The sequence below is a fragment of the Leiobunum rupestre genome, chromosome 1, assembly GCF_980474605.1.
Source record: "Leiobunum rupestre chromosome 1, qqLeiRupe1.1.hap1, whole genome shotgun sequence".
Classification (NCBI taxonomy): domain Eukaryota; kingdom Metazoa; phylum Arthropoda; class Arachnida; order Opiliones; family Sclerosomatidae; genus Leiobunum; species Leiobunum rupestre.
The window spans coordinates 74530451-74549645 of record NC_143384.1 but is presented as its reverse complement, the minus strand read 5'-3'; the positions used below and the strand labels follow the sequence as shown (position 1 = coordinate 74549645).

At 35.6% G+C, this 19195-nt stretch overlaps 1 protein-coding gene across 1 annotated transcript; it reads left to right on the top strand.

Moving 5' to 3' along the window:
* The first annotated feature begins 1595 nt into the window (after positions 1-1595).
* Positions 1596-10745, top strand: LOC149966601 (uncharacterized). Its single transcript, XM_090167532.1, has 3 exons — positions 1596-2015; positions 2098-2405; positions 10598-10745. Exons 1-3 carry the CDS (start codon positions 1596-1598, stop codon positions 10743-10745), a joined length of 876 nt encoding a protein of 291 aa, XP_090023658.1.
* The last annotated feature ends 8450 nt before the right edge of the window (positions 10746-19195 follow it).

Here is a 19195-nt window from a genome sequence, read left to right as displayed (position 1 = left end):
ATGTATATCGGCATCCCTGTTTTATTTCAAACTGCGCAGTTTTTAATAAACTTTTTTAATTTTTTCAAGTAGCACATTAAAACAGCTGAGTTATAATATCCGTTATTGGACAAACATTCCCTCAATATTGGGCAATAAAACATTTCAGATTGAGCTCTTATACACAGCAATTTTTTCAATTATTTACTAGAAGTGGATCCAATGTCACTTAAAATTTGTTTTGTGCAATACACTTATCCGCATAATCCCTACACGTAATGCGAACTCTAGGGGCAGGATCCATATAGGACGAAATTTTAAAGAATGGACCCGCGTGTAGATGGCAGTGTGAGCCAAATTTTCCGGAAAATATTTTCAAGCTTACGGTTGGTTAAATTCAAATCACTGTCTAGTGTCTACTTATAGTCTAGCAGTTTTTCCGCCTTTTTGTAAAAATGTTTTAACTGTTGTTCTTAAATTTAAATGTATGATGTTTTCTACTAATTTAATATTTTTGGTTTGCAATAAGTTTAGAAATTTTTAACAGTAATTCAACTACCCGGTTTCCCGTTTATATATCAGCATATAATATAATTTACATTGGGATATAAGGCTTAAGCCACAGTTGTTAAGGCTAAAGCCACAGCTGTTAATCACTTTCACTTAATCATGCATGAGGTACTGTGGAGTCTTGTATTGTCAGCAGAAAGGACCCACAGATAAATTTGGAAATAAAGTAAGAACCTAAATTCATAATAAAATTATATTAAAATTACCAACTAGTTCTCTAAATTCGTTTTCATTTTTAGGTGACCTATCATAGAGTTCCATCTAATGAACCCCAAAGGAAGCTGTGGATTAGAAAAATCAGAAGACGAGACTATCTCTACAATTCAATATCTAATATATTTGTTTGTTCACTTCATTTTGACGAAGCTGACTTTATGAAAGGTGTAGCTAATAACAAACGACGCCTTCTCGATGGTATAGTTCCATCCAAATTTAAATGGAAACATTTTGAAAACCAGGAAAATGTATGCGAAAGAAAGGAGTCTGATAGTCAAATTATACCTTCAATCAATACGGATAATGTAGATACTGAGTCTACAGGTGAAGTGTCTACCAATATTAGTCGAAGTCAATGTTCAGCCGAAGCTGAAGATAACAGTATTGAAATGACTGCGGCTACTAAAGCACCACCCGTTTCAGCGTTACAAAATGAATTAAAAGAAGAAAATGAAAGTTTGAAAAAATTAGTGAATGATCTTAATGATAAGCTAAAGCTTTAAGAGAGGCGTACCAGTGTTCTTGAATATAAACTAAAAGAAACTGAACGTCTACTGGAAGAAGAAAGAATAAACTGCCAAAATCTTCAAATCCAATTAAAAAAAGGAAATTTCATATAAACACTATTAAAGTTAGTGATTCGGATGTATATTTCTATACCGGAATTCCAAATTATACCAAGCTAATAGCACTGTACCAATTTTTAAATCCTGGTGAAAATGGAGAAAATATGGTGGAGAGGCAAGCATACTAAAGTAAAATGTACATCGCCAGCGGGAAGACCTAGGAAGTTGGATGTTTTAGACCAGTTTTTGGTAGTTTTAATGAGAATGCGACTAGGACTTTTTGTTAAAGATTTGGCGTATCGATTTGGAGTATCAGAAAGTACAATTAGTGCTACGTGTATATCTTGGATAAACTTCATGTTCCTTCAGCTAGGTCAAATAAACATTTGGCCAACCAGAGAGCAAATAGATGCCACAATGCCGAAAGAGTTCAAAGATAAATATCTGACTACTCGCATTGTGGTGGACGCGACAGAAATCAAGTGTCAAGTCCCAAAATCATTAGTGTTGCAAACAGCCACTTATTCCAACTACAAATCTACAAATTACTATACAGGTTTAATTGGAATAAGCCCCGAAGGCTACGTAACATTCGTGTCAGCTCTTTTCATTGTTAATATATCTGACAAAGAACTAACTAAAAAAAGTGGCTTTCTTGGTATGGACTTTGCTCCCCCAGATTCTGTAATGGCGGATTAAGGTTTTCTTTTGGAAGATCTACTAAAACCTCTAAATGTCACACTTAATATTCCACCCTTTCTTAAAGAAAACAATCAAGTTTTCCAAAGAAGAAATAGCTGAGACTCATAAAATTGCCAAACTTAGAATACACGTTGAGAGGCGAATTGCTCGCATAAAATTTTTTCATATATTTGATCGTCCGATACCTATTACTTTAGCACCTGTTATAAATCAATTGTGGACAGTGGCCGCTCTTTTAACAAATTTTCAAAAATCACTTATAGCCAGCGATTCCTCAATTGATTTAGATTTCAGTGATGATGAGTTAGATGATTATACAATTAGTGATATTGAACATGTAAATATGGATGAAGATTGCGATGGTAGTGACATGTAACTAAATCAAAATTAATTAACGAAAACTTACACAAAAAAGTAGTAAGTTTTATAGCTGATAATTTAAGTACTTATTGAACTTTTATAAACTTTATTCCATGACTCAATAAAACAATATCACAAAGCTTTAATACTTTGAAATTTTTGGCACTAATCACTATATATACCCCTGTTAAATACTTTGGATAATTTAATATTAAGTTCCATATTAATGATCATTAATATGAAATTAGTTTAAATCCACAAGGTAAACATTGGGTATATTTGTACGTATAAAAGGAATTATCACATTTTTTTTAAACTGAAAAGTCACACTAGTTTAGGAAGCATTAAATCAATATAAAAGTGATCAATTTTCACAAGCATCTCTTCCCACAGATTATTATCAAATTTAATACGTTCTAATATCAGACCTTTTTCAAAATAGACTAAAAAATCACACCAGCTGAATCCTGATAGATCTAGCTGCCCCATCACTTGCTGATAATACTTTTATCTCTAATTGCCTCGGATGGCATTAAATCTTTTAGTGTGTACGCGCTTTTAATTTCAAGTACACCAAATGGTGGATACTCATTCGGATCATAAACTAGACCATCAGAGGATGATCCTAACCAAACCCTTCCCGGAGTTATTATTATTCCACATTCCCGTACTTGAATATTGTGACCTAAATCATGCATATGATTGATATACGACTCTCTCGCAATGGGTTCCATTTTGTTACCATACTTAACCGCTCTAAGGTTACCAATCTCAGAAGGAAATATAATATTTCTTAATCCGTTCTCCTTCCAACGACCGGTCCGAATGATGACGAAGTTAAATGGAATATTCTCGCAGCTAGCCACTTTTCACATTTATACACATTTTTCTTGTGAAAGTTGCAGTGCCTATTTTAAATAAAAAAATTCATTCTCTAAATTGTGGCTAAATGAAAATAATTTAAAACTTAGACTTTAATATAATGCCCTCTACATAATTTGTGAATGAAACCAAATCTGAAATAATTAATTACCTCAACAATTGATGATTCCTTCTCTGGCAATGGGAAAAAGTTTGTTTGTAGGGTGGTGGTCACAAAATGTCCGGGTATAACTACTTTAGCTATGTCTTCATGCTGTGAATTTTGAAGCTGAGGCTTGTACACTGCTAGGCTATGAATTACTTCTCCATTAACCGTCTGTAGATGATAAAATAAGGGCGAGCCTTTTGGAGCACAACCTAATTTTGTTTCCTTCTAATCCACATTTGCTTGAGATGTATTGGCGGAAAACTCAAAATGAATTGCAAGTTTTGAAACAGCATTTTCTAAATCCTCCTTGCCCCTAGTAGTTTTCCTACTTTCGTAAAGTTTACACTTCATGTCTTTGATATCTCGGTTATCCTTCGGTGATTGAAAATTCACGTCAAGTAGTTTAAATGGCTGTATTTTATCACCTCTTCTTCTATTCCAGGTCTGCTTTACCGATGTTTTAGACACGGGAGTGTTTTCTATTCCGTTTCTTTCTTCGCTTTTTATAAATTCTAATAGCCTCAACAGAGCCATGAGATGGTTTGACGTACCACCTAAACCCGCAACACATTCACAATATGAATCTAAAACGATTCCTTCTGGTAAATTTAGAGCTGCAACAACGGTGTATGGTGCTTCCCTGGCTCGCTGACTCCTAAAACATTTTCCTTTAACGTAGAACACGTTATCTTTCCTACAGATAATTAATATTTTTATTAATGTTAGTAAAGACCTTCAACATTGGTTACATATTTAAGGTTAATGACAAGGCTTACTTATCGGTAAATGATAGCAAGGTTTTTCTTTCAATGTACTCCTCGATGAAAAATCTAAAACTTTTTTAAATGGTTCTCTGTATCATTTTTTGACTTTTAATGGTTTTTTATATCTTTATGAGCAATATTTGGTAGATCTTTTAAAGAAGAAACAGATCCTCTAATAGAAAAAATTAACCCACTAACATTTCTCGCCATCTTTGAAAAAAAGCAGAGGATTTCTTCGAGAAGAGCGAAACGAGATTTTGACTTATGCGCCATCTCTCGTAGGAACTTTCGTAAAAATTTTGTCCGAAATGAAACTACCCCTTACATTCCGTCTTCCCCAAAAGTAAATGAAGATAGGTGTATTGTGGTCAAAATATGCGCTGTTTCTCTGACTGCGCTATTGGTTCATTATTCTTCCAATATTGAACAAATTATTCTAACAGTGTAATTATCGAAAATTTTCCAAATAATTTAAGAACCAGCACTGCGTGTAGTCGTTTCTTCGACGCTTATTGTATTTTGTGATTTAGAAAACTCACCGATATCGAGTAGTCTCTTGGACAAATGACGAAACATTCGCTTTGAAAAACAGATGTAACAAAATCGGAAAATATTCATTCTGTCCCATGTAGACATTAGCGCAGTATTGGCTATCCTTCCGCAAATCGTGAATACAATAAGCCGGTGCGACCAGGGCTGACGTCCGACGAATTAATTCATGGGAATATAAATATATATTTCTCAGCGTCGATTTTTTCAGGAACTTTATAATCTCGGGCATGGTCTCTCTCTGCAAAAAAACAATCGATTTGTATAGAGCGAGGAAGCTACAGATTACCATCATGCCTCTTTACACGACATCACTTAGGTTTAGTTTTCACTACAGCAAAAACGCCACGACGGCAAGCGTCGGCGTAAAAAATCTAGTCCGATTTGATAATCTTTAATAACTTGCTTCGTTCGCTTTCCTAAAGAGAGTTTTCACAAATATAAAACTGAATTGCAGTAACAGTAAACCTAAAATGACACGCTCTTGGTCTTTGTGAAGATTTGATATTCCAATCTGCATCCATTCCTTCCATTTTGAAGAGATTCGCTGTCCGATGCCCTCTTATAATATTAAGACACTAAATGTACCTTGGTTATTAGCTCTATTTAAAAAAAAATGGGAAAATTGACAATACTCAGTTATCTTATAGTATCTATCCGTTTCTCTCTGCTCAATATGCCTACGAAAATATGTTGGGTAAAACTGAACAACATCTCTGACTTTATCCCAAGTGTTTCCTTTCATAGATTTAAAATCGTTGATAATTACACTATTTTAAATTAGGGACGTGGTGGCAATTTGGTTTATATATGTTCAAGTCAGTTCCGAATATTTATGAAAAACAATAAAATTCACTTCTCAAGCCCTGGAATTTATACCCATTGTTAATGGACCAAGCAATTGAGATTATTTATATTTCTTATCAATAATAAAAATGGTTTATACAGCCTTTGTCAGGTAGAATATTTTGTACTATACAATAATAAGGAGTGGATGTAAGCTTTTCTATACAGGGTGTCTCAATTTGCTCGATCAGGCCATATTTCTCAAAATGTATTTATGCTAGGGTTCTGAAATTTTCAGGGTTATTTGTTAGGTATGGAAGGCTTTGGTTACTTAATTTCAGAAACATCGAACGATTTTGTGCCGTTTTTTTCACCGGTAGGTATAACGCAAAATGTTTCAATAGAAAAGTTGTAGGGCATAGTCGAAAGTGTAAAAATAATTTTGGTTCGGTTGAAAAAGACCAATTTTTCACTGAATTGTAGGTAACATGCATTTCAGTTATAAGATTTCGAAAAATAAACAAATAATAATTAGCCCAAGTGACAAATGTTTTTTAATGACTTCTACAAAATGTTTTCAAAAATGCCACCTTCTGATGCAATGCACAAATATGCACGATGTTGCATATTGCGAAATGCTTCCCGAACCATTTCTGAAGTCACCCGGCGACATGCTTCGATGATTCTTTGTCGTAAATCTTCAACGCTCGTCACGGGTGTTTGGTATACGTAGTCCTTTACGAATCCCCAAAGAAAAAGTCGAGTGGTGTTAGATCAGGGGATCTTGCAGGCCAACGAACAGGACCAGTTCTTCCGATCCATCTTCCAGGAAACTCGTCGTTTAGATATGCAACCACGTCACGATATTGGTGAGGTGGCGCCCCATCTTGCTGGAACCAGATGCGTCTGTACTCGGCCAGAGGAATGTCGTCCAACACGTTGGATATTTCATTTTGAAGGAATTCCAAGTAGTTTTGACCGTTCAGACGATTTGGCAGGAAGAACGGGCCAATAATTCTGTCACCTAACCGACCAGCCCACACATTTAAGCGAAACTGCACCTGGTGGCGGTGAGGAAATCCCCAGTGTGGATTCTCGTAGTCCCACATATGTTGGTTTTGACGGTTGAAAGGCCCATCTCTTCCGAATGAACATTCGTCGGACATCAGTAGTTGATCGTGAAAATCCTGGTGTGCGTCAGCCACGAGGCAAAACCAATTGCAAAAGTCGAGTTGGCGCTGTCTCCAAACGTAGTTTCGATCCAACCCTAAGTCAAAGCTGGCAGTCCTGACGCTCGCTCGAGGATAGGCGACGAAGTAGGCAAGTATGGTGTTTTCCATGTCGATGTCCTGGAGACCACGACCACGAAACCTCGGATTGATATTACCCCAGTTGTCGAAGTCGCGGACCACTCTAAGAACCGACGTATGACTTGTTCTGCAATTGGGAAATCTTCGTCTAAATAACTGACTTACTAGAGTAGCATTACGACGACCTTTTCCGTAAAATAATTCTAGCATATGAGCGCGCTGATCTCGAGTGTAAAGAGGCATACTGGACAACAATCGGCCAAGCTGAGATAATGTTTTAACTTTGAAATGTAAACGCTTTAAATACTACTCGGACAATTGATATTTCACTTTAAAAAACAACAAAAGAAAAATAAGCGTAATTTTTGGTCTACAAATCTTTGTTTGATGATCTTACTCGTAACCACGTCCTAATGGAAGACGCGGTCTTTGTCTACTTTGTCTAATTAGGTGTTGAACGTAATAATTTTCTTTAACAATAACTTTTTGCAGATCTGATTATTAACTACATAGCTGAAAGCATAAGTTCCCTAAAATAAATGTACATGTGTGTTGTGATTATGTACGATTGTTAACGTTAAAGGCTATTGCCTGCTAGTACAACTTGTTTTTTCCCCCGACCTCCAAACTCAGCGAAAAATAGGTCTTTTTCAACCGAACCAAAATTATGTTTACATTTTCGACTATGCCCTACAACTTTTCTATTGAAACATTTTGCGTGACACCTACCGGTGAAAAAATAAATTTTCTAAAACGGCACAAAATCGTTCGATGTTTCTAAAATTTAGTAACCAAAGCCTTCGATACCTAACAAATAAACCCTGTAAATTTCAGAACCCTAGCATAAATACATTTTGAGAAAAATGGCCTGATCGAGCAAATTGAGACACTCTGTATACCATAAACCTTTGAAAAGATAGGTAATAATCAGATAGGGATTTCACCAAGACAGGGTTAAGGTCTCTTTGATAATAACAATAAAAAGTTATGCTAATACCCAATGCACTACTTGAGGTATAGTCATCAAGCGACTTCTAAAGCTATTAATTCAGGTGGCCAGGTTAAGGTGGGGTGAAGAAATGGTTAGCACTTTAGGCATGAGTCATCAAGCGCATTAATCAGGTGGCCAGGTTACAATGCGTAGGAGGGTGGTGACAAGGTATTTATGCCACGCGAGCACACTAATCTTGTACCTCTACAAGATTTAATGAAGAGCTGGAGGGAAAAACCGTTGAACTAGTGGGGAGAGAACGGAGATAACTTGCAAACTAAACACAGAAGGAGTTGTTCCGTGTTTTCACCTACTGCCACAAACTGAGATCGAACCCGGCTCCTCTTGCGGCGAAGTGATAGTGCAAACCACTCCGCCACCCCACTATAGTAACTTGATTTATGAAACCACTATGGCAAAATGTAAAATATATACCACAAATAGTCTCGACCCCAAGTAAAATATTTATATAAACATTTAAATAATGATATCTGCTGTTCCGAGCTCCTTTTGAGTACAAATTTAAAAATCAATATTTCTTAGACATGACCTGAATTGAATTGAATTACAATGGTTACTTTTTAAACTTTTATTGTTATAAGTACTAAAAGTATTACTAGGTAACCACCTTCAAGTCGATGTTATCATTTCCAGTGCCTTCGTAGTATTGTGTGATATCGGGACGATTGATGATATCAGCGAAGGTGTCAATGTAATTTATTATCGGCATTGCCATCTCCCCTTTCATGTTGCACAGATAGGAAAGATGTAAAATCATTGTCATTCCCAAAAGCCAGCCGGCCATGAGTAGTCTCCAGGAGGTGCTGCGTTGAAAAGGACCTTTGAAATCTGTCATTTAAAAATATGTCAATATAAAAAAAAATTCAAAACAATTTTCACGAATTCCTTTGATCAATTATAAGAGCACTTCTTGACGTGACTTGAATCGCCTAAATTTCAACAGCAAACTACCCTAGTAAGATAAGACTTTGTGGTTAGAAGTCTGTTAAAATAAGTTACCATAAAATCATATTTCATATGCAATGGTATTAAGCATCTAATACAGGTTATTTTGATTAAAAACGTCTATTACGATTCAAAGTCAGTATTTAAAAAAGGTAATGGGCCAACTGCGCAATTCCCATTTGCGCATTTCCCATTACCACATATGCAATTTCGCGGTTTTCCATTTGCGCAGTTTCCCATTAACTCGTTTTTCATTTGAGCAGTTTTCCACTTGCGCAGATTTTTCATTTGCGCGGTTTATCATTTGCGCAGGTTTTTCATTTACGTGGTTTCCCACTTGCGCATATTTTTCATTTGCGCAGGTTTTTCAATTCCGCGGCTTCCCACGACTTAAAAGAGGTTTTTACCTGGCAGATTATTTTCAACATAACTTTGTTTACCATCCAACTGCGCTGCTGATGCATTTTTATTCACCGGTAGCGCTGTATAAACCAATAATGTTTAAGTTTTTCTTAGTTGAAATATCGTTTGTGGAATTATTCTGTTGGGAATATATCTTCAGTCAAAATGCAAACCCTAGCTTCTCAGAATTTGGGCTGAGATATACAAGTAATATCTGCAACGCTGACGGAATTAGTCTGGCTTCCGCTACGAAAACGTGTTCTTTGTCCGTTAAAGAATACAGGCTTAGGCAAGACTATTTTTACTAGTTTTTGCTTACTTTGGCTTTGAGCTTATTAAACATTTTTCGTTTTGATATTTAACAATCTAAGTGAATGCATGCCACTCAATATTGCTTAGTGCCTGCCACCAAAAATGTCATTTTTTCTAAACATTTTTTAAATTTAGTGGCTGCCAAAAAATACACCTTTTACAAATATTGCAATTTAAATTTAGTGGCTGACACAAAAATTACACCTTTTCCAAAATATTGCAATTTAAATTAAGTATCTGCCACAAAAATATACCTTTTAATGGCATTACGTGATTCTTAGGGGTCAAAAAGTTTATTTTAGTGGTAAAAGTGCTTGGTTTGGTTAGATTAGATTAGATTAGGTTGGGTTAGGTTAGGTTAGGATGGGTATATCTCAGCCCAAATTCTGAGAAGCTAGGGGTTGCATTTTGACTGAAGATATATTCCCAACTGAATAATTCCACAAACGATATTTCAACTAAGAAAAACTTAAAAATTATTGGTATTAACAGCGCGACCGGTGAATGAAAATGCATCAGCAGCGCAGTTGGATGGTAAACAAGGTAATGTTAAAAAATATCTGCCCGAAATAACCCTTTTGTCAAGGAAAAAGGATTAATAATGAATGTTTAAGTCATGAAAATCCTCGTAAATGGGGTATCCGCGCAAACGGGAAACCGCGCAAATGAGAAACTGAGCAAAGGGAAAATCGCGAAAATGAGAAATCCGCGTAAACGGAAAAACCGCGCGAATGGTGGTTTGCGCAATTGACAAACTGCGCAAATGGGAAACGCGCAAATGGAAAAGTGCGTAAACGGAAACTGCGCAGATGGGAAGTGCCCAAATGGAAACTGCGCAATTGGACCCAAACCTTCAAAAACAACGTTTAAAAAGATCGTTGCTATTTTCCCCCGACTTTAAGTGGTAAATAGTCTTCCCCGCGCTATAGACTATTTATCTGCCGCCTCTCAGTGGTAAATTGCTTCTGGGTATTCACTATTTAATACCGAAAGTCGGTGGTAAATAACAACATGGGTATAAAAAACCAAATTGCGTAATCTCTTTTCCTTTAAGTTTGATAAAATTTTCAACCTTGCGCGTGTAAAATATGTAGATTCAGTACTTGTGCAAGGATTTTGGACTTGGTGGGAAACGAAGAAAAACAGGCTCTCGGCGATGGACCTGATCCTAGTTGTCCCGGAGTGTCTTCTAAAAAGGAAAGCAGTGATGATGGAAACGCCAAAGATGCAGGTCAGAATTAAGGCCCAATTCGCTCGATCGTAAGCTTGATTGGGAAGGGTAACACCCTCGTTCCTCTCAAGTTGTCCATCCAAACAAGTGAAGATATGATATGAATGCGAATAGAAGTACGGAGATTCTCGAATCGGATGTTTAGTTATAATTTCCTCCAATTCGTGGTTCGTTACCCATTTCCATTGAACGTCTATTAGCTAAAAATAAGTAAAGCAAAATATGGTTTTTAGAAATATATTTGTTGCTAAATTTTTAACGTTGAAATAAGATGTAAGTAACAATAATTACGCCTTCGACGAGGTTCGATGGAAAGGATTGCTCTATATCTACGTATAACAGACTGTAATACATAAAGAAGTTTTTAAATGGAAACACACACAGGGTTTATTTCAGTTAAAGGAAATCGTTTACTAAGAAGCAGTTTACTTTAAGTAGAATGCAATATATGTTCTTATTATCATAGATGTCAAAAGTGTCAGTAAGTAAAAAAATTCCTGATATCTATGAAGTCGGCACAGGAAATAATCACTTGATCTCTAGCCCACGAGAAAATGCAGTGTTATTCAAGAAAAGGCTTTATTGGCAATGACAAATTTTAAACGATTTCTATTGCTTTTATTTTTATTTTTTTACAAAAATATTACGTAACGTTGGTGAATTTCTGGAAAACGAACATCATCAAATTGTGCTGAACGTACGTCAACTTTGGAAAATAATGAAATTGAAATCCATCCTAAGAAATAAATACATAAACTCGCTATACTTCTGTGATTTTTCATTGACAAATACGGTAAAGAGATTTAAGCCAAATACTTTAATTTTTGAATAGCAATATTTTGATTTCAACATGCATTAATTTATAAAGATGGAAAAATGGATGGTGTCAAGAACAAGGCTCTTAACGATATCAATGAGGTTCAGATGAAAAAGTGCTTTTTGAGATTGGGCTGCTATGAAATTCGCGAAATACCAAATTTAAGATTTTTAATTAAATATATTGCTTTATTAACAATTTAGTCTTTTTTATTTTTTAAATATTCGCGGTGTAAAATTTATTCCTTTATTGGTCAGATGCGGTAGCTTTATTTGAAATATTCATTGTTTTATGTAATACGTGACCAGTAGCTATGACAACTTGTAGGGAAAGTGATTTCGGCATCAAAGCGGGAGTTACTTACCTGTAAAAGGTCATACAGGTCTGAATCGTCGTATCTTATTTCAATTTTCCCTGAATTTTCCATCTCTAAAAATGCACACCACAGTAAAGTTAAAGGTGTAATGCGAAAATTATTTTGCGATATTTATCTCAATATACAAACAACTGTTATGGGTTTTTAATTCTACCCCATAAAATCTTCCGAGTTTCTCTGTTTACACTCCATCCGATCTAGTAACTTACCAATACAAGCAGATTTAACAGTATTAAGGTGACGGTATAACTTTTAAATGATTGTATCGGTTATGATTTGAGAAAACACGAATGGTAAGTCTTTTCATTTACACAGGGCCGTGCTTAGGTGGTGGCGAGCAGGGCGGTCACCCAGGGCCGCTAAAATTTTACCATAGGGATGTATATACCGGAGGGCCGCTACACTCACAATGTTAGTTTCACCCATGCATTTCGCCCGGGGCCGCGAGACCTCTTAGCACGGCCCTGCATTTACATTTCTGATATCTCATATTCTTTTTTGTGACTGTCAAAATGTCTCACAGTCAAATTACATATTAAAAAATAAAGTACCAGTAGTAGTTGTTATTAACTAATGTTTACACTTTAGCTCTAATAAAGTTGCTTATCCCATTTACGCTCTTTTTAAGCAGGCATTTATTTTGCAGAAATATACAGTACAAATTTCGGAAAGCATGTTACAGAATATCAATGAGTGAAATTGTCGTTGGGGAGGGGCGGAATGGGCACTTTCACACTGTTAAGTCATTAAAAGTAGCTAGATGACTGAGGACAAAGGAGTGCTTTGGGGATAAACCTAGCTAATTACTTATGATATTAAAACGTGGAAAGGAAGAATCACACAATCTTAGCTAATAACGCGTTTAATATTTTTGATTATTTGTTAAGAAAAAAATTGTGTGGTAGAAAGATTGAAAATTTGGCATACCATGAACTAAAAATTTGAAGAAATATGTTTTTATATTTCAATTGCGCTTCGACTCCGTGACATTCCCAGCGAGTTTTCAGATCAATTTCGTTTAATTTGGCGCCCGCTAGCTTCCAAGTAAGGAGAAACTATTAATAGCGTTGCTATAACGTTTCCTGTTTCTCCGAGTAGCTGTATAACACTATTATTTACATTTATGATTAAATTGCTCCCATACCAAAATATTCAATTGCCCTTAGAAACCTCGTAATGTGTGCGTTATTTTTAAGTTTATTTTAATTAAATGCAGGACAGCTTTATTTGTATAGGTCACATGGTCGTTACCAAGGCTTAGGGATAATTAACGTTGGATCGAGTTTTTAATTTTCTTCCGTAGAAATAACAATGTTATGTGTTGTGGTAATAATATTTGAGTTTAGAGTCATGGGGGGGAAATAGCTCAGTAGGAGAAAATTATAGCGCACCTATCCTGGTGTTATCGGTAATTAGAGGACAGAGTACTGAACTAAGGGAGGAGGAGGAGGAGCGCACCTATCCTGGTGATACCGGTAATTAGAGGACAGAGAACTGAATTGAGGTTCAAACTAAATTAAAACAACGAGGAATGATTATTTATATGTCATAAATTTTATAAATAAAGTAATGAAGTTGGTGCAATTGAAACGCTTATTTGCTTACTTTTTCTGCACGACGATAGAATTAATTATGATCTGAGGAATCAAATCCAATTTTTGATGTCAATCAAATTCAAATACGAACCATTGATAACGCCAATATTAGCTAGACATATTTGGCAATCGGAAAGCGTATGTAATGCTGAAAGCGTTCGCTCTGAGTGGCACAGAGTCATGATATTGGAGTATAATAACATTTTCCGTCTGGAAAACTAACCGGAGGAAACGGTCACATAAATCCCTATATGTCCATTGACCACTGACAATAGTTGTTTAAAATCAGCAATTAGCTACCCTAGCGCCCGATGAGGGGCGACGATATGAGGAATCGCGTTTCGTCCCCCACGCGCACGTGTTTTGAATAATTCATTAGGTAAACAAGTGTGAAAAATCAATTATAATTAATAACCAGTCAATCATTCACCATTTAACACGTGTTTTTGAAAAGGGTGAATTACCTGTAACATTCCAGTGGCCACCATCTTTGTTTAGGAAAGCACGTGAACAATTATATAGTATGTAACTCGAAGTTAATACGATAATTGATTGATGAACTGCTTTCAAGGTTGTTACTGAGGAGACGCTTTCAAACAAATGGTCGCTTGAGGTTTTTAAACTAGTTGCCCTTATTTGAATATGGTTCGTTAATAATTAAAAAAAGGTTTATTAAGTCTATAAACAATTATAAATGTGTGTACAATCTACGAACATTTATGTAAAATAGAAAAATTAGATGTTTTGGTTCGAAGCTTAACGACATATCATCAGTGGCACGTGATTGTATTGACCACTTTCAGGTCAATTGTAGAACATTTACGGTTTTCCCAAATGTCCCACTCTCTAGTGGAACTCGTACCGAATTCAATATACAAGTTGCGGTAGTAGAAATGTACCCCGCCGATCCTATTGATAGATAAAAATATTTTATCAATTGCGTAAATAAATTATTGAATAATAAAGTTATATGGTTAAACAAGGTTCATTAAAATGTTTATAACTTACCACGATTAACTTTTCTGGGAATGATTGTTTATACTAAATTGGTCGCGATTAACACAAACACGCTAACAAAAGCCCATCTTATAATAACAGATCATGAATGAGAAACATAAATAGTGAAAAACAGTTAAACACATTAAAAACCCTTAAAAATGTTTCCATTTTTTATTTCCCCGATTTGGGGAACCACATGTGGGTGTTTTGATGGTTGAAAAACCCATCTGTTACTAAGGAACACTCGTAGGTGACCAGCATTTGATTGATGAAATTTGGGTTCTCGTCAGACATGGTTAGTAGCCAGGTGTAGAAATCAAATCTACGTTCCATATCTCCTTCGTGCAGAGCTTGGTGGAGGGTCGCTCGATACGGATGGAAGTTATGATTGTGAAAAGTTTCCCGGCCTTTTGGAGTTCCACCGCAATCTCCGGTGCCGGGTTACTGGGACTGCTGTGTGCTCGTCGTTCCGCTTTAGAAGCTCTCTCCAAAGGGTTTGCCTCTTTACCTACGTAGGTAGGGTGTCGGGTGGAGTTGCTACAGCATCCACACTCTTAATCCCCATTCTGTGTGCAAAGTTAGAAATGGTCCACCCATTGCTGCACCTTCTGCTAGGTTGAGTCACTTTCGTCAAAGGTGTGCCCATCAGTAGTACGGTGCTACTACCCATGCTGGATTTGTCACCTGTCCGGGGTAGGTGGACGCTGGCGTAGGGCACTATGATGATAGACCTCCGGTGGTATGGTCTCTGTTACTAGGTACACCGGGCTATAAATTCCGATACACTGGGGCTAGAGGCGAAGTTCTGTTCTACAAAAATCGTTGGTGTTCCTACGAAAAATTATTTTTGAATTTGAAAATTCTGGAATAGTCTGAAGCCCCGTTTTCAATTACGATAAATTTCAGGCTTTTCGCTTTTGCTTTTTTGACGCGCTTTTATTTCAAAAGAAGTCTATATCAAATCCATTTAGATATCTGCTTCTCGTGAAAATAAAGCCGATAGCGAAGGTTCTCGCGGTTGGTTTTGACGCGAAAGCGTAATTTTTTTAAGAAAAATTCGTGATTGAAAACAGGGCTTAAGACGTCACTGTAACAATTCACACTTTTTTAAATATTTGCGACCGACTTTGTGATTAAAAACCATGTCTCAGCCTCTGGATTTAAGAACGCGTTTTCACTCTAAAACTTATCCAATCGACAAGATTATTTGTAGTTCTTCCCGCAAGCATCAATGTTAGTCGATGCTATTCGAATGAAATTTGAAAAAATTAGATCAATTAAACCACGCAGATATAACTAATAACACCTATTTTCTAATCAATATTAGACAAAATCATAACCGATACAATCGTGTCAGGGTTGTGGTATCATCCGATGAATTGAACGATCCTATAAATTTCCAATTAATAGAACTAACGGCTGAGATAATTTAATCGGGAATCGAAAAGGTAAGGCAGTCTGTAAAAACTATTTATTTGAATTATCACCGGAAATTTGACCTTATACTCCTTAAAATACCGAATGAGTGGCCCCGTAAAAGCATACGAAACCGCAGTTTTGAATTTATATATCAATAGACTAATCAGGGTAATGCGTTCAGCCCAATTAGAAATACGGATAATTTATGTTTTACAAGAGCGCTCGCGGTGGGCAAATTTTTTTCAGACTATCAATATTTGAAAAATTTATGGCAGTGCGCTAGTTTTAACCAACATCATTTAAACAATATAAGAAACGAAAAAATGTCGAACAAGAAAGGAACTATAAAAAATTACACCCCATACCTTAGGTTCCCTAGTGTCCCTTAGAAATTATAGACATTAATAGATTACAGAATATTTTACCCGATTATCACATTATTTTAATCTTGGCTGAAAAAAATCTTGACAGACTATTTAACGGTGAGTTTAAAGAAAAAATAATTTTCCTCTAAAAAATTATCGACCACACCCACGTGGTACGATCTTACTCCGCCATGTTTAGTACCCAATCATTTTGTAAATTTCGTCTGACCCTTTTATAATATCAAACAGAAACCAGTTGGCAAGCCAAATGATACTTCTCCTCGGAAGAATCGTCCATAGTGGTATTAATTTCTCGGGATGATCCTTAAAGATATATCTCCGCAATTCAGAGTTATAAACTAAAAACGTAATCCCGGTTCAATCCCACCCGGTATAAAATTTTTATTAAAATTAAATTAATTGAGACGAAACAACCGAGTGTAATTTATACAGAATATTATAAATTAAGTAGTTACAACAGTGAGTTAGACGTACTAAAACAATGCACAATTGAATTTAACCATATTTACAGCACAAGTTTATTAGTTAAATATAATACAAAGCAAATTTTAATGAAAGAAATATCTACAGAGGGTATTTGTATTTTTATCGCTTACGAAATACTTGCCGCATCTTTAAGGCTCATGTTATTTCAACACTCGCCCTTGATGAAGATACCGTAGAATAGCTATATTCGACATCTGGTAGTGGACCTGAAAACCTGTAAATAAATTACAAAAAATTAACTAAGTGGACTACCTTCGGGTTGTATCCTTTAACCATCTTATCTCTGCTGACTGCGCTAAAACAATATTTGACCTTTAAAATTTCCTACGTAAAAAATGTAGACTTATTTTCAAAGCGACGGAACCAGTATTTCCTTCGGATATAATAAATGACATTAACACGGCAAAAGTTTAAATCACCGACGAATTTTTTAATATGTGGACCAAGTAGATATGAAAACTGTCGGGACTTTTAAAGAATAGAAATATTATGTTTCAAGCAGCCTCCAGAGAGAATCGTCTATGGTTATAATATTTGGTCGGAAAAGTTAAATGAATGAAATAAAAATATTCCTGACATTGAATTCCACCGGGCTTATTATGTGACAGAGTGCAAGAAATCTTTGATTGATCGACATACCACTTGTTAATGCTAGACGACCTATCTCACAATTGTCTAAATAACGCGTATATCTCGGAACATTTTCGTTTGGCTAGTTACCATTTAAATTTATCGATATTACTCTTAACCGAAAATATATTTGGTCAAGGCAAATAGGCTAGATATATAAGTTGACATTGTACCGTAAGCTTTCGTCTTTTTTAAGGAGCATGTAATTGCCACTTGTGGTTCAGAAGTCCAATCAAATCAACAGATATTTTATCCAGCTTTAAAATATCTGAAACTTATAAAATAACCGCTATCTGCCCCGTCTAAAACCTTGGCAGAAAATAAGCTTTGATAAGGTAAACAATGATTCGCGTATTCATAGTCCATTTGAAAACCATCGGGTGGAAATCGGTCAGGGCCTACCGATAAAGACAAGTTGGCCACGTTTAAATGTTCAAATTGAAAACAGTTAGTTTCCAATTAACCTACCACGGCTAACTTTGATCTCTCGCGCTACAGCCGCCATCTCATTCGTTGACGTTTCTGTGTTAACCTATGAGCAAAAGATGTGTATGACGTCAGCGCCCCTAGTGGATTATTATTTTTAGAATAGTTTTTACATTGAAGACAATATAAAAACCGAACGTTATAGTACAGTTTATAGGGGAAAATCCTTGCTCACGGAATTTCGACGAATGTGTTGGCCGCTGTAGCGCTAACAGCGCGTGATCAAAGTTGGCCGTGAACCTACAAACGCTTCTTCCCTAACAAAGTAATCTGCCCTAAATGATGTTATCTCAATTTATACTTGATGGGCCTCTCGCGAAACTTAAGTTTTTATTGATGGTTTTTGTTAAGGGATAAATGGCCGGAACATCTGACTCTAACATGTTCGCGTGCGCTAAAGCTATTGAAGGGTTAACTTTGACCTTCGTGACGTATAGGTGTGCTTGTTCATTAACTAGTTTATAGTCCTTGCCAACTTCCGTAGGCATTATGGTAGTTTAGCACGGGCTTCTAACTAAACGAAATCGTACAGGAACTGATTTAACATAAACTTGTTAATTTTGGATGCATCAACAGACAAATGACCCATTATTTCAAAGGGTTGCGGTTCCTTTGTTCTCGTACTTCTCTTGAGCATACCATTGTACTCTGACTTGAACGAGGACAACCAGAACTCGGATACCTTAGTCGTTATGTCCTGATAGAACATACCATTTTGTAAGTGGTATTTTTTGGCATCTTCTCTAAAATTGACCAGATTTTCGATGAAGAAATAAACGCGTAAAACTTATTGGCGTAATCGATATAAGAAATGGTAATATGATAAAAATGTACAAAAGTATGAAATTAAAGTTAATTTTAAATATTCTAATGAATTATTAAATGAATTATTAAATGAATTATTAAATGAATCATTAAATGAATTATTAAATGAATTATTCAATGAATTATTCAATGAATTATTCAATGAATTATTCAATGAATTATTCAATGAATTATTCAATGAATTATTCAATGAATTATTCAATGAATTATTCAATGAATTATTCAATGAATTATTCAATGAATTGTTCAATGAATTATTCAATGAATTATTCAATGAATTGTTCAATGAATTGTTCAATGAATTGTTCAATGAATTGTTCAATGAATTGTTCAATGAATTGTTCAATGAATTGTTCAATGAATTGTTCAATGAATTGTTCAATGAATTGTTCAATGAATTGTTCAATGAATTGTTCAATGAATTGTTTAATGAATTGTTTAA

Bases quoted from the DNA above. Each gene is read 5' to 3' on its own strand.
- LOC149966601 (XM_090167532.1), top strand. From the start codon at position 1,596: ATGCGACTAGGACTTTTTGTTAAAGATTTGGCGTATCGATTTGGAGTA. The intron at 2,016-2,097 runs GTAATGGCGGAT...CCTTTCTTAAAG, and splicing joins ACTTTGCTCCCCCAGATTCT to AAAACAATCAAGTTTTCCAA. The intron at 2,406-10,597 runs GTAACTAAATCA...TAAAATATGTAG, and splicing joins GATTGCGATGGTAGTGACAT to ATTCAGTACTTGTGCAAGGA.